This window comes from Carex rostrata, chromosome 5 (assembly GCF_964058835.1).
Source record: "Carex rostrata chromosome 5, lpCarRost1.2, whole genome shotgun sequence".
In the NCBI taxonomy this organism is placed as follows: domain Eukaryota; kingdom Viridiplantae; phylum Streptophyta; class Magnoliopsida; order Poales; family Cyperaceae; genus Carex; species Carex rostrata.
The window spans coordinates 7,473,103-7,496,796 of record NC_135922.1 but is presented as its reverse complement, the minus strand read 5'-3'; the positions used below and the strand labels follow the sequence as shown (position 1 = coordinate 7,496,796).

Genomic DNA, 23,694 nt, shown 5'->3' with positions numbered 1-23,694 from the left:
GAGAGAGATAGAGAGGAGGGATCCACTTGCATTCTTTTTTGGTGACATCGAATTACATCCTACATTTTTAAACTTTTCAAAGTTCAAACAGTCAAATCTAAACAGTTCAACATGATGGATATATTAAAATGTACTTGCAGATCAAATTTTACATTTTTTTGAATTTGTTTACTATTTGTTAAGTGTTTTATAAAATCTCTGTTTTCAGAACATTGAATTTTTGTAGCCATCTTAAAAATAGTAAAAAAATTTAAAAAAAATGTAAAATTTGATTTGCAAGCCCATTTTAATATATCCATTATGTTGAATGGTTTAGATCAACTATTTGGACTTTGAAAATGTATGATGTAATCCGGTGTCACTAAAAAAAGGTATAAGTGGATCTCTCCTCATATATTTATATACACACACTTAAAGATATAATCCAATATACAAAAAAACTTATGCATTGCAATGTATGGTAGCCTCTCTCTCTATATATATATATATATACATATATATAATTACAAAAATTAATTGCTAACATAAAATGGTGTTGCAGTTACAATAATCGCTCAAAGATAGAATCCAATATACAAAAAAATAGGATTCCGACATTTTGTTTTATTTTTTTAAAGGAATAAATTGGCTTTGAATAAATTTGTGAGACATCTTGTCAAATTTCATTGTTTGATAAAATGTTACTATAATGCAATTTAGTCTTTCTGACATTATCTAATTACGAACTAATAAATTTGCAACTCTCACCCTTTGTATTCCTTTTTGTTGGACGCAAGTCCCTAAAACAACCAATATAGCATACCAGCAGTAAGCACAATCAACTGGTATCATTATGTGAGAGGGTTACAGAAATTCAATACTAATTTTACATAATAACACAAAGGTAATTAACAAGGAAACAAATAGCTATGCATCGGTATAGCAAGGATTTAAGCTCAGTATGGTGACAGTTGCCTAATATATTTATAATGTTTCTGATCTGAATTATTGGATTGATTATTTGTGTAATTTATCTCTTCCCTCAAAGTAACGGGTGAAGTTTACTTATTTTTTTCTTTTGTCTTTTATTTTCATTTAAATATATTTATTTTTATTTTGTGTGAATGTCAACAAAAAAGTCCAATAACATATATGTTATTTTATTTTATTTTGATTTTCAACGAAGATCCTAAAAATTTAATTGTCGATAGCCCTTAATTAATTTTTATTATAGAGTAATCGAATAACATATATATTATTTTATATATGGTTATTTCTCACCAAAGACTCTAGAAGTTTATTCGTCGATATCCGTAGAAGTTTAATTTAGGATATCGGCGATTAAACTTTCAGGATTTTCAGTGAAAAATAATAACAAAACAAAATAATATATATTTTATTAATCTTCTTTGTAATAAAAATTAATTTAGGAATATCGGCAAATAAACTTCTAGGGTCTTCGTTAAAAAATAATCATAAAATAAAATAATATATATGTTATTGGACTACTCTGTAATAAACATTAATTTAGGATTATCGGTGATTAAACTTTTAGGATCTTCTGTGAAAAATAATTACAAAATAAAAAAAAATAATATGTATGTTGTTGGACTTATTTGTAATAAAAATAAATTTAGAGATAGCGGCGAATAAATTTTTAAGGTCTTCGGTGAAAAATAAGGCTATTAGCGAATAAAATAATATATATGTTATTGGATTTTTTTGTAAAAAAATGATATAAGGCTATTAGCGAATAAAATTCTAGAATTTTTGGTGAAAAATAAATATAAAATAAAATAATACATTATATATTATAATCAATACGAATTTGTTTCATTCGGGACCAGAATCTCAAACATTGAGGAAAAAATTAAAAATAGGGCCGCATCTAGTGGATGCGGTTTCTAGTAATTAGTTCCACATCCTCTAGAAGTAGTTGTAGTAGATTTATAATTTCACAGAAATCGTGGTTTTCTGATTTTCTTTTTAGAAAATGGTACATTTAAAAATTTCAGAGGTTGGCAGCTGTACCTAAATACTATTACAAAAAAAATTGATGAAAATCTGAGCTCACAATTTAAGTCTCTTGTAATTTTATTAATGGATAGTAAATTGGATGCACAATCATTTATATACAAGACATTTGAAATTATTTTTGAGAAAATATTTATTGAGCTCTCTTCAAGGATTTCTATTTTGGCATCATTTGCAACGGTAACAAATTGTTTGCTTTCATATTTTAAAAAAAAAGTTAATAAAGTTCTATTTCCGGTTATATGGTCAGTTGCAACATAATCTAAAATCCATTCAATTTTTTGAGAATTATATGTACTAGATTGGCAGCCATACACATAATCACGAGATTTGCGAATTATTTGCAAATAATTATTTTTTTGGTGATGTTAAACTAAACACTGAATTATTCAATTGATCGAACTTTGACCGAATTAAACCGAATAATTAGTGAATTTTACGAATTTTTCCTAAATTTTATGAATTATTCACGAATTTTTCTCTAATTTTTTCAGAACATTATTTTTTTGCTCTCTTGCAAAACTGAGATCTATGGTCCAGATAATTCCAAATTATATCAAAATTATTTCTGAATCACAAGTTTTTGACTTTGCCGAACCGAATCCGAATAATTCATTTGTCGTTATGGCCGTACATGAATTCTTTCGAGAGTTTTTTTGAAGCAGCACAGTGAGCTGCCGTAAGAGTTGTCTCATTTGATCCGAGGTGAGATCGGTTGTGGATGTTGCGTTGGATTCAACCCGTTCACACCCAGCGCTAAAGTACCTCTCTCTCTTCTCATCACTCCACTAGTGATAGCTCCTTTCTTCTCATCACACCCCAGCCCAAAAGTACCTCTCTTTCTTCTCATCACTCCAGTAGCTAACTAGCGATAGCTCCTTTCTTTTTTGGAGTTAGGGTTTTGGTGTGTTCGACCTTCGAGCTTAGGATTGTTAGTCACGGCGAGTGCCAGAGCTAGTCGTCGAGGCTCTTCTATTTTCTTCGTGGTCATTACTGTTGCAAAGTCGAGGAGATTAGAAGAGAGCAACGGATCTGAGATTGGGGAAAGGTATTCCTTTACTTTCTTTAAGAGTTTTGAGAAATCAAGTTGAGCCATGTTTTTCGGTTTTACTGGTATTTGATTTGTACCAGTTTTGGGATTTGATTTTTTGGTATTGGATCCTAATCTTCATTATTCTGAACATTCCCACAATCAGAAATACATGGCAGCAGCTGTGATCTCTGTGCTGGTAAAGCTTGCTGGTATCTTGCGCGAGAATGTTCGGGAAGTGCAGGCTGTGCGTGGGCAGATCGAACAGGTGCAAAAGGAGCTTCACTTGATCGAAGCGCTGATAAAAGATGTTGATTCCAAGGGTACCAGAAATGATGTGGTAACAGTGTGGCTGAACCAGGTCAGAGAAATTGCCAACAGAATAGCTACTGTAATTGATACCTTCTGGGTTAAGATTGAAGAAAAAAACCATGCAGACAGTTCCAATTGGCTTGTCAGGCCATTTAAGATGGCCAAAAGAAACTATAAAACGTACATGCTCGGCCTGCATGACGAGCTCGAGAAAATCATAGAGGAACTAAATCGGCTTTACCAGCGCCGAACCGACTTGAGAATTGAGGATCTTGGTGCTATTGATGATGTTGATGATGTTGATGATCCCGAAGTTGTTGGCCTTGAGGATGACCAGGCAAAGATTATCGACCAGCTGCTTAATAGCAGTATTTCAAGGCGCACGGTGCTCTCGATTGTGGGTACTGGCGGCCTCGGGAAGACAACGCTCGCCCAAAAAGTATACAACAGGTGCGTGTCCTTTCTTTTAAACTTTTATTTTTAATATATAAATCTGGTAATTTTTTGTGGAACAATTAATCTATAACGAGAAAATTGGTACATTCCAAACCAACTAGTTCTGAAGAACTCAACTGTCCAAATTTAAATTGTTGTCCTTTCTCAAGAAGTGATGATATTCCATTCTTTGATCTAATCAGGAAAAGAAAGATACTGTTATGAATAATTATTAGTAATCAATTACTTTGCATGTAATTCTTACCTAGTGCAAACCTGCACGTTTATCCAGCCTGATGTATGAGTTAAATTATGATGATTTGCATACATGAATATAAATGTTACTCAACTACACCCAATATATGTAGTTCTGATAATTTGTTCCATAGCTAATCACCGTAATATGTACGCTTAATCAAAATTAGCCTCTCTATTTTGGTTAATAGAATTTACAAGATGGTAATAATGACTCCAAATGTTCTTAGCTCCATGCATGGTAAATTAGGTACACATACATGGTTCAAACTTGAAAGAGTCTTCTCTTAACAATAAATTTCTCTCGTTATCTTCCTTATTTTTCCTTCATGTAACACATTTTTTTTTGTAAAAACAGTGATAAATTGGAGGGACAATTCGATTTTCGCGCATGGCAGTCCATTTCTCAAACGTACATTTTAAATGAACTCTTGAGAGAAATTCTTTACAAAGTTAGACCTGACATGAAAAAAAAAGATCCACCCATAGCAGATAAGGATTTACCAGTGAAGCTAAAGAAATACTTCTTGATCAGTGGCAAGAGATACTTAATTATTTTAGATGATGTGTGGGACAATAATCTTTGCGGGCAGTTGAAAATAGCATTACCCGAAATGTACAATGCAAGCCGCGTGATCATTACCACCAGATCGCTTGATGTTGCCAAAGCAGCAGATTGCAACACAAAACCATATAAGCTCCGTTACCTAAGTGACGATGAGGGTCTAGCTCTCCTGTTCAGAAACGCTTTTCAACAACATGTACAACCTGAGAATTACCCAGCTCATCTCTTGGATGTGGCCAAAAGATTAACGAAAAAATGTGGTGGGCTACCCTTGGCATTGATTGTTCTAGGTGGCATCCTCACAAGGAAGGACCGCAACTACACTGCCTGGAACATGTTGTACGAGACCATAGATTGGCACGACAAAGATGGGATACAGTGCTCGCAGGTCCTTGCCAGGAGTTATGAAGACTTACCTCGATATCTCAAAGATTGTTTTCTTTATTTTGCTGCATTTCCCGAAGATTATAAGATTTCAGGAGTGCACGTTACAAGAATGTGGATGGCTGAAGGATTCGTACCGAAAGATGGAGCTGGAACAATAGATGACAAAGCTGAGAAATGCCTTGAAGAGCTAGTGGAAAGGTACATCTCTTTTCAATTTTATTTTTGAAGGTACTTATCACGTATAAAAGAAGTCCTCTCTAGGGACTCCCCCTATATTCAATCAATACCCGGTACATGTACATGATCTCCTTTTTACCTCTCTAACCATTCCTCCTTTTTACCTTCCAAAATTAATTTTCAATGATAAATATCAAATAAATTTTATTTTACATAAGAATATTTGCACAAAATTTAGTATCTTTTAATGCATAAAGGTCAAGGATTGTACCTGATAGAAATAATTTGTTAGAAATTCTCTCATGTCCAAAAATTCAAGTAATTTTGCAAACAGAAGCTTCTTTATATATGTATATCTTTGTTGCATTCATGTGCCACTTCGTGAGATAGTAAGTTTGCTGATCAGTATGTAGAATGTTCTGGTTCTGTCTGAAAGGAATTGAAATTAAGTTTAGAAAAAGACTTTTTCAAGTTTTAGGCAACAAATTATTTGTTACAAAAAGATTTAAAAATATTTATTTTGTTGTTTGTCAATGTTTCACAGAACTAGATATAATGTTGTATAGGATGAAATTCAATGGGCACAGTGTCGTGTGTTGATTCATAATTGTCAGGTCTGGGGCTTTTATTATTAGACCATTCTCTTATGACTCCTTTGATTTTCTCCACTGTCAATGGCCAATTGTGTGTCTTTCATTTAATCAACCCAACCACTGCCTTGTCCAGTTTCACTAATAGTCTGATTTCGCAAATTTTGTCTATTCAGCCTATTTATTCCCTGCAAAACTTCATTAAAAATAAAACCTTCATACACAATTAAATAGAGAGAAATTTTGAAGCTAAGAGAAATATTTTGATTAATTAAACTGATTAAACAAATATAATTTATCTTTATTGAGTTCGAACCTAATCTTGCTTAATTTGATTAATATCAAAGAGAGAAGATAAGCACAAAGTTCCAAGCAATTTTCTGTGTTGAGCCGTAAAGGCCAACCGGGGTTTTTTACCTTTTACTTCAAGATTAAGTTTACTGCAATGAGACTGTACACAGTTAACGAGGTATCAATTAAAGAAGATCAAAACAGTTATTTTAAATATTTCTCTCACCTCAACATTGCTCGACTCAAAATATTGTTGTAGATATATACATGGATTGGAAAATCAGCCGAGTCCAATCCGCCGAGTCCGAGTTAGAACGGTATCGGTCGGTTACAAACATAAATTGAACCGGTGAGTGACGAGGAAGAGATCTGAGTATATATATTTTTTTTTTTTTTTTTTTAAAAGAGGCGATAGCCCATTGTCATTGCTGAAAAGATAAGATTACAGAGTCAAGTCACCGAATGTGATAGATCAAAGTAAACCAACATAGCAACAGGGGACATAGCCCAGCAGGCAGCAATACATCCAAGCAAAAGAAGAGTCCAACAACCAAAAGTATGTTAAGCTATCTATAACTAAGCCGCTTTGACAAGGGCTGGGGTAAACAAAAAGTAAGTTGTAATGCTGTGGCTTCATTCTTCACTGTGAGTAACTCCAGGAGCTTGGAAAATCACCATCTCCATATCAGGTGGTATGACAGCTAGGGGCACGGCATCTTCAATAAGAGGCATCCATCCCATTGCTGCATCTTTAATCTTCTTCTTAATAGGTCCTGTCCAGTAAACAAGAGTAGACTTAATTAGTAAAATGATAGATCTAGCTGATTTGTGTTGGCAATCATTAAAGCACACATCATTCCGATATTTCCAGAGTACCCAGCACACAGCACTAAAGGCTATGAGTAGTCCCTGATTTTCTACTGGGTTAAGAGTAAGAGCATGGTGAAAGATGTCATCCCAGGACTCCCAATTGTGCATGAACAGTTGACTTTTTCCTAACCAGAACCAGACTTGTTGAGCAAATTGACAGGTCAAGAAAAGATGGTCTCTTGTTTCAGTGTTAGAGCAAAAATGACATGTAGTTATCCCTGTCCAACCTTTGGTGGCAAGGACATCCTTAGTGAGAAGTTTTTTATGCATATTAAGCCACATAAAGATTCGAATTTTGTGTGGTATGGGTAATGACCACCAGATCAATGGATGTGCAATTAACACCCCTCTATTATTTAAGAATTTATAAATAGCCTGAGTAGAGTACTTCCCTGTGGGATCCCATCTGAGGTTGAGAATATCACCCTCATGACGAAAAGACATGGAGCTAATAATTTGTAGAAGATCTGACCAGTCAGTCAGATTGACCCCACTAAGGGTTCGTCGAAAGCGTAAGATACTACCTTGAGATTGGATTACATGAGAAAGGAGGATATGTTTGGTTGTGCTAATTTGGTACAAGTGTGGATAAACAGTGGCTAGAGAGCAATTTTGGTACCACAGGTCTTCCCAAAATTTTACTTGTGAGGTAGTACCTGGTTCATAGCTAACACTTACATTTCCTAAATTATCTAATGAGCTAATAGCTGTGTAAAAAGGTGATTTGTGAGGGTGTGTACCTACACCATATTTCATAAGAATCAAAGTTTTCCAAGTACTGCTGTATGAGGGATTCTTAAGTTTCCACCACCATTTGAGTAATAGTGAAATATTCATGTCTCTAAGATTAAGAACTCCCATACCTCCTAATTGTTTTGCCAGACAAACGACAGACCATTTCATTAAAATATACTTCCTTTTTGCCCGATTACTACTTTGCCAAAGAAATTGTCTGCGAATCTTATCTAGTCGATTAAGTATGTTCACTGGTATTTTATAAACATACAAAGTATAAAGCGGAATAGAAGACAGTACCGAGTTTACCAAAGTGAGTTTTCCTCCCATGGAGAGGAGATGTCCTTTCCAACTAGGTAGGCGTTGAGCTACTTTGTCAACTAAGAATTGCCATTCGGTTCGAGTCAATTTTTTGGGGCTTAATGGTAATCCTAAGTAAGTAAAAGGAAATTGCCCCCAGGAACAGTTAAATAGGTTATGAAAGTGATTATCCGTGGAGACATTGAGAGGGTACATAAAGGTTTTTTCGTAGTTCATTTGGATGCCGGATAGAGCCTCAAAGGCCATCATGGCCCACCAAGCGGATTCAATGTTTTCTGCATGAGCTTCCAGGAAAAGGATTGTGTCATCGGCGTAATGACAATTGGTAACAGCTTTATGATTGAGACAAGGAGGTCCTAATCCTATAATGACATTCTGAGTTCTACCTTTAGCAAAGATCTTACTGAGGGTATCAGAGGCTAAAATATAAAGAAAAGGAGAGAGGGGGTCCCCTTGCCGGACTCCCCTTTTACAATAGAAATAAGCAGATAATTCTCCATTAATGTTCACACAAGATTGAGAGCTGTACAACCATTGTGTGATCCATTGTACCCATTTAGTTCCAAATTTTTGACTTTCTAACACTTCAAGGAGATAGCCCCAGTGGATTTTGTCATACGCCTTTTCAAAATCCACTTTGACTACCACCCCTGGTTGTTGAGTTATATGGCAGGAGTGGAGAAGTTCTTGACTAAGTACTACATTATCGAGGATGTATCTATTTTTAATGAAAGCAGCCTGACTTGCATCGATGATTCTAAACATGATAGGTTCTAATCTAATTGTAAGGATTTTGGATAGAAGTTTAAAGCTACAATTGAATAAGCTAATAGGTCTGTATTTTTTGATATTGGTGGCAGCTTTCTCTTTAGGAATAAGGCAGATAGTAGATTTGTTAATTTTGTGCAGGTCTAAGTTATGATCATAGAAATAGTGAGCAAGGAGCATTAAGTCTGATTTAACAATATCCCAGAAATACTGATAAAATTTAAAAGTGAAGCCACAGGGCCAGGGGCCCCATTGGCTTCAGAGGCAAAAAGGGCAATTTTCAATTCGTCTTCTGTAAATGGTTTTTCTAAAGACCATTGTTCTAAGGGGGTTAAGGTATCTTCTATGTCCCAAAAGCCAAGATCTAAATGTCCAATTTTGATTCCTGGAGACCCTAACAAGTCTGTATAAAATTGCAGTATATGCGTTTTAATGTCAGAAGTGTTGGTAGTGAGTTGGCCATCGATATCTAAAGTGGTAATCATATTTTTTTTAGATCTATGGGTAGCAATAGAATGAAAGAATTTGGTATTGGAGTCCCCTGCTTCTAACCATTTTTGTTTAGATTTCAATTTCCATTGTTCCTCTTCCCGCAAATATATTTGGTGTAACCGATGAGTGTAAGAAGTCCATTGATCGAATTCCAGGGGAGTAAGAGGTCTAGAATCATGCATTAGTTCTAAATCATGGAGTAGAGTCAATAACGCCGATTTTTCCTTTTTCTGAGTTCCATAATAATTCCTAGCCCACCCTTTAATCCGTTTCCTAACATGTTTAAGTTTGTGGTTCCAAGATTGAGCAATATCAGGGAGTGCAATGGGTTTTTCTTGCCACCATTTGGGTAGCAAGTTAATGAAATCTTCTTGCTCCAGCCAGGAAGGATCAAACTTAAACATATAAGGCCGTTTTGGTAATGAAGGACAAGTGTGTAAGATTAAAGGGCAATGGTCTGAGGAATTCTTATGCAAATCAGTGACATAACTATTCGGATAAGTTTGATCCCAATCTAATGAAGTAAAGAACCTATCTAGTAAGGCAAAATGTCTACCACTAGACCAAGTAAATTTCCTAGAATGGAGAGGATGTTCTACTAAGAGATGATCTTGAATAAAAGTATTGAATTGCAGGCTAAGTGGAATATCAAAAGTCGTGCCAGATTTTTCGGATTTCTTCCTAATGGCATTAAAGTCTCCACAAACAATCCAATGAGAGATAGCGCTATCTTGAATTTGGTGCAATTCATCCCAAAAGGATTGTTTGGAAGATCTTAGTACAGGCCCATAAACTATAGTTAGTTGCCAAACAGTTTGATCCTGTTTACATTCTAAGGTAATGTTAAGACAAAATCTATGCATGGTATGTGTAAGAATAGAGATTTTATTACTATCCCCTCCAAATAGGATACCGCCAGATCGACCTAATGAAGGTAACCATAGCCAAATATCTAAATGATTGGAAATACTTCTTAGTTGTCTGGTAGTGAACTTGTGTTTTTTGGTTTCCTGAATGGCTATCATATCAATCTGATTATCTACTATCATATCTCTTAATCTGTGTCTTTTACTACTGGAATTTAAACCCCTACAGTTCCAATTAAGGATATTCATTTAATTACTAGTGAGTTGCTCTGGAGTAAAGGTAAGTAAGGTATCTAAGTCTAGAGTAACTAGTTCTTGTTCTAATCGAGGAGTACTAAGTTTGTGGGTAACTAAAGTTTCAAAGTGTGCTCTATCCATCTGTTGAATACTAGTGATAATCTGTCTACAATCTTCCATACTGGATCCCAATCGAATCTGGTACACTTGGAATAGAGCTTGAATTTGATCTACATCTAATCGAGCAAAAGGGAATCTAGTGATTAGTGAGTTACCATTACCAGATGAGCTAGCACCTGTGTTGTTGGCCTGCTTCCTCCTCTGAGCTTTACTCATGACTGTTTCAGTGTCGTCCTGAGGTACCCGAAGGCTTCTACGAGGAGGTGGAGCAGTGGGAGGTTTAGGTGGTTTAGGAGCAGAAGGTCTGACAGGTGCCTGTTCTGTCAGAGGTGGTGTAGGCATCTCAGTATCAGAGTCATCCAGATAAATGGCTTTGGCAGGGGTGGATCCGGGAAGACCCCGGGGTCGAAGTCTGGAAGCAACACTGCCCCTTGATTTGTGTTTGGAGGCCATCAACAAGGTTTTTTAACAGAGAGTGATGTGGATTTGTTTTTCCTCCCCCAGGTGTATTTTTTATTACGCAAAGGGGGAAATTTCTTTAGCCGCTCCTCCCACATTTTCTGGATGGCAGTACGGGTACCAGCACCCACCGGAGCACTGCGTGGGGCAGCAGTTTTGATCAGGTGAGCAATTGGTATGTCTTCCTCCTCCGTATACGGTGGAGTGTGAGGACTGGGAATGGGGAAGACTGGGGAGGGGGAGACAGGAGGTGCAATATGGGGAAGCTGTGTAGGAGAGGAGGGTGTTGCTGGAGAGACCTGACTTCCAGTAGTAGGGTGGAGAGTGTCAGGAGTGACTGATAAAGTAGTAGTGGAAGAAGTATCTGGATTGGTCTGGGGTGGGGTGTTGTGTGGAAGGGAGGTTGCAAGAGAGGTAGTGAAAGGTGTGTCAGGGATGACAGGAGAAGGAGGTTTACCAGTAACTGGTCCGGCACTACCAGTAACGGGGCCATCAGAGGCAGCAGTGAGGTTGGAGTTCGGATGAGGGATGGCAGTGGGAGGATTACCAATTGTATCACTGACTGTGTCAAGACGGCTATTCACCATAGGTGAAAAATGTACAGCACGAGAATCAGAAGCAACAGATTTACCTTTAGTTTCTGCTGAGATGGCATCCACAGTGGTTCTTGTCCTGCTACCCCCCTGTTGGTGTCGTGGTGCATTGGTACCCAACATAGTGCCATTTGCCCGGGGTGGAGCCGGTGGTGCATTATGATCTGGTGGTGGCAGTTCGGTTGGGGTCACGCCGAACTCCGTCCCATTGGGGTACGGTCGGCCGTTTTTCCGGCGGGCCCAGGCCCATAGGCCCTCCGTCGCTGGTCCTTCAATCGATATCCCCAGCTCATACAAGGAGCGTTTACCAGAGACCCCCCGCAATGGTACCTTATGTTGAGCAGGGATACGTTGTCTGTCACAGAAGAGATCTGAGTATATACTAACATAAATTAATTGACTTACAAAATTAAGTAATAAAATTGACAATGACATCCACCTGGAGGTGAAGAAAAAGGGAGGTCAAGGATATAATTTGTATTTGATTCTCTTATTTGATTGATCTTGTCTTCTTCCGTTACACTATAATTTGAAGGGTAAAAAAATAAAAACTCTAAAAGATTACAGTAAATCAAAAGAATAACGTCTTTGTCTATTAAATTTTCAATCAAATAAAAACTTTTTATGAAATTTTCTCTCGTCTTACCACTTTTCTTCTGCCCTTCATCCAATTAAACAAGACATAATAGTAGATCTATGTCACACCCCGACAACAGGGCTGACAACCCGCCGCGCTTATCAGCGCAAGGCGATTCCATAATCATACACAATATATATATATATATATACATACATTACCAATGACAAGACAAGAGCCACAATACATGAATAAACTTTTCTTTTTAAATTTTGAAATTGACATGTAACAACAATTTGAAAATAAACCTCTTACGGTACAATAAAATCCAATTGAAGTACCATAACAGATTTATTTAAAGTGAAGTACCAAATACTCATCTTTGTGGCATGTCATGCAGTCCTCTAGTTCGGCATCTCACTTTTGTGTCTCGCGCTTTGTACCTGGAACCCACCGAAATGGAAATGTGAGAGATTGAAAATCTCCCAGTGCTGTATTCAGTTCCAGTCGAGTTATCCGCAGATCTGACCAACTGAAACCAAAACAGCACCGAGTACCAGAAATATAGACTACAATAATAATATAAGAATCAAAGAATCTTAGCTACCAATTATCATCAATCAAGAAACTAAAATATACGTCCACTTCAAGAAATGCTCAATACCGCAAGAGAAATCAGCAAGCTATAGAACAATGTATAGCAATAACAATCAAGCAAAACGAAATATATGACATGCAATGCTCATGTACAATAGATGTAAAAGTTCAATCCAATTTAATTGTGCAACCATATCATATAATTATCCTTTGTTCAAAACTATCCATGATAGAATAAAATATCATTTTATTAGGTAATCATTTTGGTATTACAATACTCGGTCATGCGCTACAAGTACAGCGCCTACATGACCCCGGTCATGCGCTACAAGTTCAGCGCCTACATGACCGTCAAGACTCATACAGGACTCCGATCGTGAGCTACCACAAATATGGCGCCTATACAATTTTTGTTATGGCCATAACCTGAAATTATGCGCTTACCCCGAATAGGGCGCCTACATGACTAAAGTTATGCGCTACAAGTACAGCGCCTACATAACCGAGTCATGCGCTACCACGAATATGGCGCCTATGCAATTTATGTTATGTGCTACAAGTATAGCGCCTACATAACAAAAATTACACGCTTACCCCGAATATGGCGCCTATGCAATTTCTGTTATGCGCTACAAGTACAGCGCCTACATAACAAAAATTACACGCTTACCCCGAATAGGGCGCATACATGATCGTCAGGTTTCAGACATCTAGTTCTTTAACACAGTTCACAGTATCATATTTCAAATCATGTCAAGCTTTCATTTCAAAATAAAAATATAATCATGCATGTCCTAAAGCATTTCAAGCAATCATAGCATGCAATTTGAAAACTATAATAATTATCCCACTATGCAATTTGAAAATCATAATAATTATGCATGCTTTGCAAACATCAACCATTACCCGATAATTGATCAATACTTACTCTATAACAATCAAGCAACCCAATTCAACCATTATAAGCAAGCAATAAAAATTCAAGCAACCCAAATCAACAAGTATAAGCAAGAAATCAACAATTATAATCTAGAAATCAGCAATCAATAAAATTAGTTCAAGGAATCTGAGAATAACTCGAAATCCGCACCTTAGCAATGGTGAGATGATGCGATCAGCGTGTTGCTGCGTTGTGGGTGCATTATATAATTCTACTTGATCCAATTGTGCAAGGTCATGCCTATGTCAGATTATCAAAACTCGAGTGAACGACAGATGTTGCGAACATCTTCGTCTCCTTCGTCTCTTCGTAATTGCTTGGCTATCGGGGAAAGCTAATCGGGTCTAGGCATAAGAACAAACCAAGCAACAAGGCACCACCATCTTCCTCTCTTATCTTCTCTCTTTTTTCCTCTCTTAAGATGACTCGGTTTTGTCCCCTTTCCATTCCCGATAATTTCAAGAGGTTATGGTTCTTGGTTTGTGGAGGAGAGAAGGAAAAGAAAAGGTTGGTTCTATTAATGTTGGAATGTTTTCATTTTAACCCTAAGGATTTCTCTAATTATTACTTCTTGAATCAAAAAGAAAAATACATAGTACTTAGAGAGGAATAAGTGGGATGGTGAATTGTGGAGGTTCAAAAATAAATAACGTGGAGTGAAGGAGCTTTTGTGAAAGAATTATTAATGAGAGAGAGTTAGTGGTTTTAGATGAATAAGGTTAGGTGGTTGACAAGTGTCCCTTCATGCATATTTTTATTTTACAAATGAATATTAACATGTCAAAAGTACTTAAAATTTTAAAGAATTGTTGAGATAAAGTTAGTGAAATTAAGTGAATAAGGATAGGTGAATGACAAGTGCTCCCACTAAAATGATTTTAAAAACAAAAATAAATTTCATTTAATTCTCTTCTTATTTAATGATTTCTAAATTTACACTAAGACCCCTTTTATTTCATGCTTTTATTTCATGTATTGAACTTGACAAATAAGGAACTAAGTTTCTAACATTATATTGAAAAACCAACTATAAAATATTTCAATGATTAGGAAATATATCTATAGAGTCACTTATATGACCTTTAAACAAAATTATTCCAAATAGTCTTGTTCAAATAATTTTACTATACGAGTCTCAACCTGCCATGACATTATCAAAATTCGTTCAATTACCCCCCTTTTTTTTATATGCAGAATAAATTTTCTTATTATTTAAAATCTAGGATATTACATAATTAACATTTATAATTATAAATTTAAAAAAAAAATCCAATTGTTATTTTAAACACACTTTACTTCAAGTGAACTAAAAATTTCATATATTCTTAAATTAGGATGTTACAATCTAGAAATCCATAACCGACAAAATTTTATTTTAAAAGAGTGAAGCAAGCTGATAGAGAAGTTCGCTACTTTACTTATATAAGCATATGAGGGCATATGTTTATATGTTATTTTTGCATTTTTAATGTTCAAATAATTAATTTGAAGCACTCAACATGTTCTCTATATTAGCATGTGCTTGGAGGCCAAAATTTACATTTTATGAAATTATTTTACTATTTTGTAAGAATTTTTCAAAATAGTGTTTTTGAATACTTTTTATTATTTTTTATTATATTTTTTACCATGTTAAAATCCGGTTTTGAAATTTCTAAAAAAAAAGTGAAATTTAAAAAAAAAAATGTAAAATTTGATCTCCAAACACAATCTGATATGGAGAAATTTTGAAGCAAAGAGAAATATGTTTGGATAATAAAGCTGATTAAAAATTCCGATCCACTAATCTCGGTCCAAACTTTGGATCTGGATCATTGGTCCCGATTCTTCTAGTACATCAAAATTCTAAGGTATTCCATATATTTTCTATATTATTTGATAATAATTTCTAAAAATAAAAGATCTATTCACTCTTCTCGTTTGTAACTCAAACCAATGATCTAAAAATGAAAATCTTTGGATCGGGGAATTTTTTACCAATCTAAAATTTTGATCGGTAAAATTTCATCCTTCTATATATGCATAAAAAAGTTGAGGAACTTTTGGTTTTTCTCTCTTATTTGATAATATTTATATAAATAAATAAAAAATCCCTTCTAATGGATGGGTTGGCTTCTATATATTGTCTTTTTGCTTGTCTAGGTGTTGTAATTATTGGGTTTTCTCAGAGATTCTTTTGACCGTCTACTTAGTAAACTGGTAATGACTAGGGTTTATTTTTGTTTTTTTGTTGTTTTTTTTACTATTTTCCTGCTGACAAAAGGATTGGAAATAGGTGCCAAATCCAAGCTTTTAACGACGCTTTACTTAAACATCTTTACTAACAAAAGCCTCAAACTTGACTAAAGTTATTGAAAGTTATACCTGTACGCTTGATAAACAAATCAGAAAAAGATAATTAAATTAAAAAAATATTCTGCAAGTAGGCCAAGTATTTTAATTAGAAACGATTTGGATTTTTTTTTCTCAAAACGCTGGCTATTTAGTTTTTTTTTTTTTTATCGTCTCGTTCAAATAAATGGCAAATTGCTTTTAAAAAAAATAAAAAAAATAAATAACCACATGACAGGAGTTTGTCATCCTGCTAGCTTTAATCTAGAACTGTTATGTTTTTAATATTTTGCTTAAAGATGAAATGTTCTAACAGACTAATAATCCAAGAACTTTATCTAGGTGGGAAACTAAAAATTTGTTCGGTAAACAGTAACTTGAAGGTAAGAATTGCGTCACAGTTTTTTTGAAGATGAGATGCATCGCATATATGTGCGATTGTGTTGCCATGTCTCTTTACTATTGCTTCCATCCTTTTTTTGAAGATGAGATGCATCCCATGTGCGATTTGAGGTCAAAACAGTTACTTCTAGAAATTTCTCTCACCTCAACATAGTCCGTATCATCTGACATACCTCAAATTTTTTATTTTTTTTTCTTTTTGAAGTGGAAGGCCGTAGGCTTTAATACCTCAAACTTTCAGTTAATATAAAGCCGGATCAAATATTTTTCAATGCCTGTTCATAATATTGTGCTTTGAGATTAGTGCATAAAAAGTTTGAATGGTTCAAAATATTGATGTAGATATCTGAAAACCTCAGCACACGTACGTGTGCTACAGTGTACCAACAACCTAAGTTAGCAGTTAAGAGTACAAGAATGAGACAATATTCACAAGGGATACCGTATGTATACCCTCGCGGATACTCCCGTCGTTAATAGAAAAAAAGCCTTTTTGTTGGTATATTAGTTAGCAGTTAAGAGTGCGTTACTGATAAATATTTTCATACAAGTGATACAACTATCTAAATAACAAATTAATACTACGAGAATTAGATGTAGTTTTTGGACCTAAATAAAAGAGGACAGCCATATTCTTAATTAATTGCTTTACCGTCAAACAATACCAAAACTTTTAATTTTATCCATATAGAAAAATATATAATGTAACATAATATATCTAACTCAAACCAAATTTATATGTAACTTACATATTAGCTGAGTAAGAATTTTTATAATAATAATATCAACATTTGCAGTTTCCTAAATATATTTTATATTTCTATCACCGCATTTCAGTAATCCTAGTGGGACCACTGTAAGGAATACCTACTTATATATATATATATCTCAGCATTCATCATTTATAAAAACTTTCTTTGGACGAAAGATATAGCCAAGCGTTCATCAATTTTTTATTTTAATTTGACTTGAAGAAATACCAACTTATTCATAAACAAATATTTTCCTACTTCTTTGATGTCAATTTGTATGAAAAATATTGTTGTAGGTGTTTGATTCAAGTTACTAAAAAATCATGGAACGGCTACTGTAAATACTGCAATATGCACGATCTTCTACGAGATTTGGCTATCACCAAAGCTAAAGAGGGGAACTTCTTCACCGTATTCTCAAAAGAAGGCGAAGATGTTAACCAGCTGCCTGCTATAAAACCGCGCCGTGCGGCACTGCAATTTTCCACTCTCACACAGAATGGTGTTTATTCAGTAAACACTCGTTCTTTACTTTGTTTTGGTTTTGGCCGATATTCATCAAAAGATTGTGGCTTTAGCAAATTAAATTATAGTGGCTTTAGTCTACTTAGAGTGTTAACCTTGCAGAGTGTAGATATGACCAAATTCACCCAGAGACAGTGGCCGAAGGGCTTGGTACATTTGAGGTATTTGGGTTTAAGAGACTGTCAGATTCCAGAGGATTTATTTAAGAAGTTTTCCTTCAATAATCTAGAAACCATTGATTTAAAGGGGTCAATTACTGTGGACCAAGGCATTATTGTTTTGGATGTCCTAATTCCAACCCTAAAACATGTATATGGTAACTGGTATTTCGATTTCCGTTTAAAATGGAATCAACATACAAATCTACAAACACTCAAGTATGTGCGTATAGAGACAGAAATAGTGGAATTAGCATGTTGTATGAACTTACGTACATTAGTGATTTACTTTGGAGAGACTATAGATAATGAAAGGGCTCAACAAATGTGGCAAAATTTCAAGGCTGTGCTGAGAAGGACCGAACAGTTGGTCTACTTGGGTATTATACAGGGAGGTGGGATCCTACCGTATGGTGGTACAACGGACTTACCTTGTCATGGGAAGATACAAAATATATATCTCAGAGGAGAGTGGATGAGAGATATATGTGTTCCAAGTGTTAAGATGTTTCCACCATACCTGACCAAATTGACGCTCATATTGTCTAAACTTGAGGAAGATCCAATGCCCATAGTGGAGAAGCTGCTGAGCCTCAGGATACTTTATTTAGGCTATGGCTCATATGTGGGAACTAAGCTGATTTGTTCAACCAGAGGGTTTCCTAACCTCGAAAAACTGAGGCTCGATAGACTGCCATATCTATGTCATTGGGACATAAAAGAGGGAGCTATGCCCGTCCTTCGTCACCTCAGAATTGATGGATGTGGTTGGCTTAACACACTTCCCGAACTACAAAAGGTGCCGACTCTTCAAGAGTTAGTAGTAAATTACCCCTCGGATGAGCTACGCGAATCTATGCAAGGAGATAAAGATCTACACAAGATTAAGCATATCCCATTTGTGCGTAAAGAAATGTGAGACCTCATGCTCTTCTTTGGTTGTAATTAACATTTCTTTACTTGATTGCAGTTCATATATACTTTGCTATTGTTTTCATTGTAATTAATTGTTCTTCTCTTAATTATTGCAGTGGTTGGTAAGCAAAACAATAAAAGGAGACTACACGAAAGAATGCAAGTAAAGACGAACGGTTAGATTTTGAGTCTCAATGATTGTAAGTTGCCCTTTTCAGTTTGTTGTTCCGAGGTTGTTCGAATTTTCCCACTTTTTTGTTTGTTATGTTTAATTTTCTATAGTCCGTACTTTTCATTTTTATTTAATTTTAATTGTACTCTTTTATTTTGCATGGGTTGATGTTATTGATTTTATTTATGTAACGTGATGAATGATTTTTTTTATCATTGTTGTGAGTATATTTTTGGTTGTACTATTAAATACTCTATTTTTAAAAAAAATTAAAAAGTTCATAGTTTTAGACAAAACATAATGATTACTGTTAGTTTAGACTCCAAGTATATAATTATCCGAAACAGGATGGAAGAAAAGCACAATAAATTATAAAAAAAAAAAAAATTAAAATTCACATGATATCCTTTTAACCGTTTACCAAAGAATAATAAATGGTCATTTAAATTTGGTGTTTGCGTTTTTCTAGAAAAGAATTCTGACAGAAAAGAAATTAAAGTTTAATCAGTCAATCCAAACCACTCAACATGATCTTCATATGAAATGAATTTCGAACCAAATTTTAAATTTTTAGAATTTGTTTTTACTATTTTTTAGATAGGTAGAATATCACCTGATTTAAAGATTTTCAGCTATTCAAAAGTAGTGATTTTATTTTATTTATCTGAAAAATAGAAAAATTTCTGAAAAAAAAAATCCTAAATTTGATTTTCAAGTACATTTTTATATGGAGATTATGTTGAATAGTTCAGGTTGACTATTTAAACTTCGAAAATGCAGAACTAAATCCATAGTATGACTTGATTAGTGCATTGACAATACCAAAGTACCATATTTATAATTTTTTTTAAATATTTATTTTGATAATAAATGTAGTTATTATACCTTATGTAATTAAGAATTGAAATTCAGAAGTTGTTATTTTACTCGTTCAAAAAGGATATTGGGCCTCCTCCGCTCCCGGACTTTCAAGATTTCAATTCTTGAGTTCAAGCCTTTTACTTTTGTTTATTCGGACCACAATGGAGATGGATATCTCGTCAGTGATTTCAGATTTCGAGTCGTCTCTGCAGCGTCTATTACATTTTACACAGACGTTACGCGAGGCAGAAGGGGTACTCAAAGAACGACACACTGGGGCCACAACTGATCCAGTTCGCCAAGCTCTGCCAATTCATCTATCACCGACAGTAGAAATTGGGGATTCTTTGTTAGCCGCTCGATCAGGAGGAGTGTCTCACGATTTGGGGAGTGCACCGCCGAATCCATATTCTCTCATCTCCAGTCGATCCTATGCGACTACAGTTCTTGCTGGTCCTAAGCGGGTCATTCCAGAGTCAGCTCCTTACTCCGCTATAGATAGGCACACAACAACCTCTACACAAACAGATCAGCGACAATTTATTAACCAGGCAGTGACTACCAAGATCGATCAGATCCGGCGTTCTTCCTTTTCTTCTAAACCTTACTGTTTCAAGTGTGGCGATAAAGGCCACCAGGCGATTTCCTGTCGGAACGCAGTAGTGTGTTTCCGCTGTCATCGATTGGGTCATCGTTCTTATCACTGCAAAGCAACCATGCTAAAGTCGGCGACTCGATCTGTTTCTCAGGAAGTGCTTGGAGAAGCGATGAAATTTCCGAATATGAAATTCTTTCCTACCAATGCGATTAGGGATTTTGATGAGGTGATTAAGAGGGGGATTGTGGTCAAGGATGATTTGGCATTTGGTAAGGATTTCATTCAATCACATTTAGTGAAGGAGCATCCGACAAATGGCTTTGCGTGGGTACCTCGCCTTTTAGGGGATAACCTATACCTGCTGGATCCACCAAATGACGAGTGGAGATCTGAGGTACTGGCGAAAGGGCAGCTTTGGTTGGGAGATGTAGCTTTTGAGGTGGCTCTGTTCGACTTTCTTTCACATGATGGAGGATATGAACCAGTGCAAGTCTGGCTCAATATCCGAGGTTTTCCACCACAGCTATGGTCTCGAATGGAGTTTCGTAGGTTAGTTGATAATTTAGGGGGTTTCTTGATTGATGTTGATCCCCGTTCTAGCGGGCACTATGATTTTTCCGTTCTTCGATTGAAAGTAGGAGTGCCGGATGTAGCAAGCATTCCTAAGGCCCGGGTTTTACACTTTGTTGGCAATGATCAGCTACATCGGTTTTATTTTCTGACTATTGAGATTGATAGATTACAGAAGGGAGGTGCTATGAGTCTAGGTAGATCAGTTTCTTATTGGCAGGAAAGACGTACTTGGGAGACTCCTTTTTGGGAGGAACCTTTGGTTGAGAACAAGGCTAAGAGTTCTAAAGGGATTAAAGAGAGGCAGGGTTCAGGTCGTGGGATAGTAATTGGTGAGCAGAAGGTTGAGGAAGGTCAGCGACGGAAGGTTGCGGAAGTGATGGGGAAAGGTAAAGGTGTTTGGCGTGACGAGGGAAAGGAGGTTGAGGAGGATGAAGATGAGGATCTTTTAGATAGTAATCCATTCTCATCTTTAAGAGAAGAGGGGTTTTATGGTGATAAGTCAGGTGAGCAGATTGGGGAATCATCGAAAGATGTTAGTAGCAAAGGGGTCTCTATGCAATTTACAGTGGTGCCACCACCAATTCTGTCGGAGTCAAGGCATAGTACACAGCTGATAGATAAGCTCCCTTGTGAGAAGGAGGCTATTGGTGATAAGGAGATGATTGGGATGAGTGCTGCTGCTAATTCAGGCGATCAGCTTGAGGACCTGATTCAGACTGAGCAACAAGGGGATAAGGGGAATGCTGATGGGAAAGGGTCGGCTAAAGAGTTTGGTGCAACTTCATTGGATCTTGCTTTGGTAAATCCAGGGGTGGCGAATGAGTTACCAGCAGGTTCAGAAATTCAGAAAGTGGTTCCTGCTCAACCAGATGTTACAGAGGGCCCGCTAGCAATACCGGAGGAGCCACGCCATAGTACCCGCCTGAGGGGTGGACAGGTACAGCATGTCGTCAACCGCAGGGGCCGAGGTCGAGGTGGTCGCCGTGGTAGGGGTGGACGACAACCAGCAGCTGGTCCAGGTAATGTTAGTTTTCTAGATGATTTCCCATTTGTGGATTTTACAGATGATGAGCTGATTCAGTTATATGAGATTGCGGGGTTTAAATTAGGAGAATGTTATGATGCTAAACTGATTGTTATAAACTATTTGCGAGGGCTTCATAAGGAACGATTTGACCTTGTGATGGATGACTTACTAGCAGCCAAAAAAGCAGCAGGGGAAACTGTGGTAAATATTAGTTCTAGAGTTATGCTAGAGAATTATGAGGGTGTATCTGGTTTGCCTAATGAGTAGAATTTTAAGTTGGAATATTAGGGGATTAGGTAATCCGGTAGCTAAACGTATTTTAAAAGATATCCTCCTTCATAATAAAATAGATATTGTTGGGATTCAAGAAACTAAATTAGAAGTTTATCCTTCTCGTTTTTTCAGTACTTTAAGTACAACTATTACTAATTGGCATTATAAACCGTCGATGGGTAGCTCCGGGGGTATTTTATTAGGTATTAATGCTGATTTATATGAAGTAAAGTCGATTTGGATAAAAGATTTTTCTGTATCAGTGCTTTTAAAAAATAAAATAGATTCTTTTGAGTGGATTTTTTCTGTTGTTTATGGTCCTACTGTTTCTCATCTACGAGGTAATTTTTTAAAGGAAATAAAGGAAATTTGTTCTATAGGACCTGATGCTGTTATGATTTGTGGGGATTTTAATCTAATTAGGCGACAGAGTGAAAAAGTAGGAAAGACGTATAACTATGTGTTGAGTAATAGGTTTAATACTTGCATTGCTGATCTTGGATTAATGGAATTAGGTTTGAATGATAGAAGTTTTACATGGGCAAGGTCTATTTTTTCTAATTCTAAAGCGCTATTAGACAGGTTTTTATGTTCTATTAGTTGGAATTCTCATTTTCATAATTCAGGAGCTTATTCTTTACCTCGAATTCAGTCTGACCATAATCCCATCATAGTTAGTACTCAGGCTGTTTCGTTTGTTGGGAATAAACATATTAGATTTGAAAAAGATTGGTTACATCAAGAGGGCTTTACAGACTTACTTATTAAATGGTGGAATTCTTATACATTAACACATGATGTAGCTAATAGTTGGAGGTTAAAACTTCAGTTTATGCGCCAGAAATTGCGTGGATGGAATAATAATTTTAGGGCTACTCAACGGAAAACTAAAACTCAACTATTACATAAACTAGATAGATATGAATGTTTAGCTGAATTAGACTCTTTGGATATGGTTGATCAACAACAGTGGCAGGATTGTCAATTAGATTTTAAAAAAATATTTAGGGATGAAGAGATTTATTGGCAAAGTAGGGCTAAGACAAAGTGGTTTCTAGAAAGGGACACTAATACTAAGTTTTTTCATATTCAAGCATCTATTCGAAAAAAGAAAAATTCTATTTTCGCACTTATGATTGATGGAATTCTAGTACAGGATGTTCATTTAATTAGGAATCACATCACAGGTTTTTATAAGAACTTGTTAGGGACTACTACAAATAGAAAAGTGTCGATTCAGCCATTGTGGGCTGATTCAGAAAAACTAACTTATGAACAACAGCAGGATTTAGAAGCACCTTTTACATTAGATGAGATTACTAAAACAGTTTTTTCATGTAACCCATCAAAGGCACCAGGCCCTGATGGGTTCTCTTTCTTGTTTTATCAAACTTTTTGGGAGGATATCAAACATGATTTTATGCAATTGGTAGTAGCTTTTTATAATAATCAATTGGATTTAGCAAGGATTAATATG

The 23,694-nt window shown here is 35.8% G+C and overlaps 1 protein-coding gene across 1 annotated transcript; it reads left to right on the top strand.

Moving 5' to 3' along the window:
* The first annotated feature begins 3,121 nt into the window (after positions 1–3,121).
* Positions 3,122–18,717, top strand: LOC144553788 (putative disease resistance RPP13-like protein 3). The gene is made up of 3 exons (XM_078301984.1): positions 3,122–3,805; positions 4,404–5,195; positions 17,412–18,717. Exons 1-3 carry the CDS (start codon positions 3,216–3,218, stop codon positions 18,715–18,717), a joined length of 2,688 nt encoding a protein of 895 aa, XP_078158110.1. The 5' UTR covers positions 3,122–3,215.
* Positions 18,718–23,694: the final 4,977 nt, after the last annotated feature.

Excerpts from the sequence above, each read along its gene's own strand:
- LOC144553788 (XM_078301984.1), top strand. The coding sequence starts at position 3,216 with ATGGCAGCAGCTGTGATCTCTGTGCTGGTAAAGCTTGCTGGTATCTTG. Across the intron at positions 3,806-4,403 it reads GCCCAAAAAGTATACAACAG|TGATAAATTGGAGGGACAAT; the intron begins GTGCGTGTCCTT and ends TTGTAAAAACAG. Across the intron at positions 5,196-17,411 it reads CTTGAAGAGCTAGTGGAAAG|GTGTTTGATTCAAGTTACTA; the intron begins GTACATCTCTTT and ends ATATTGTTGTAG.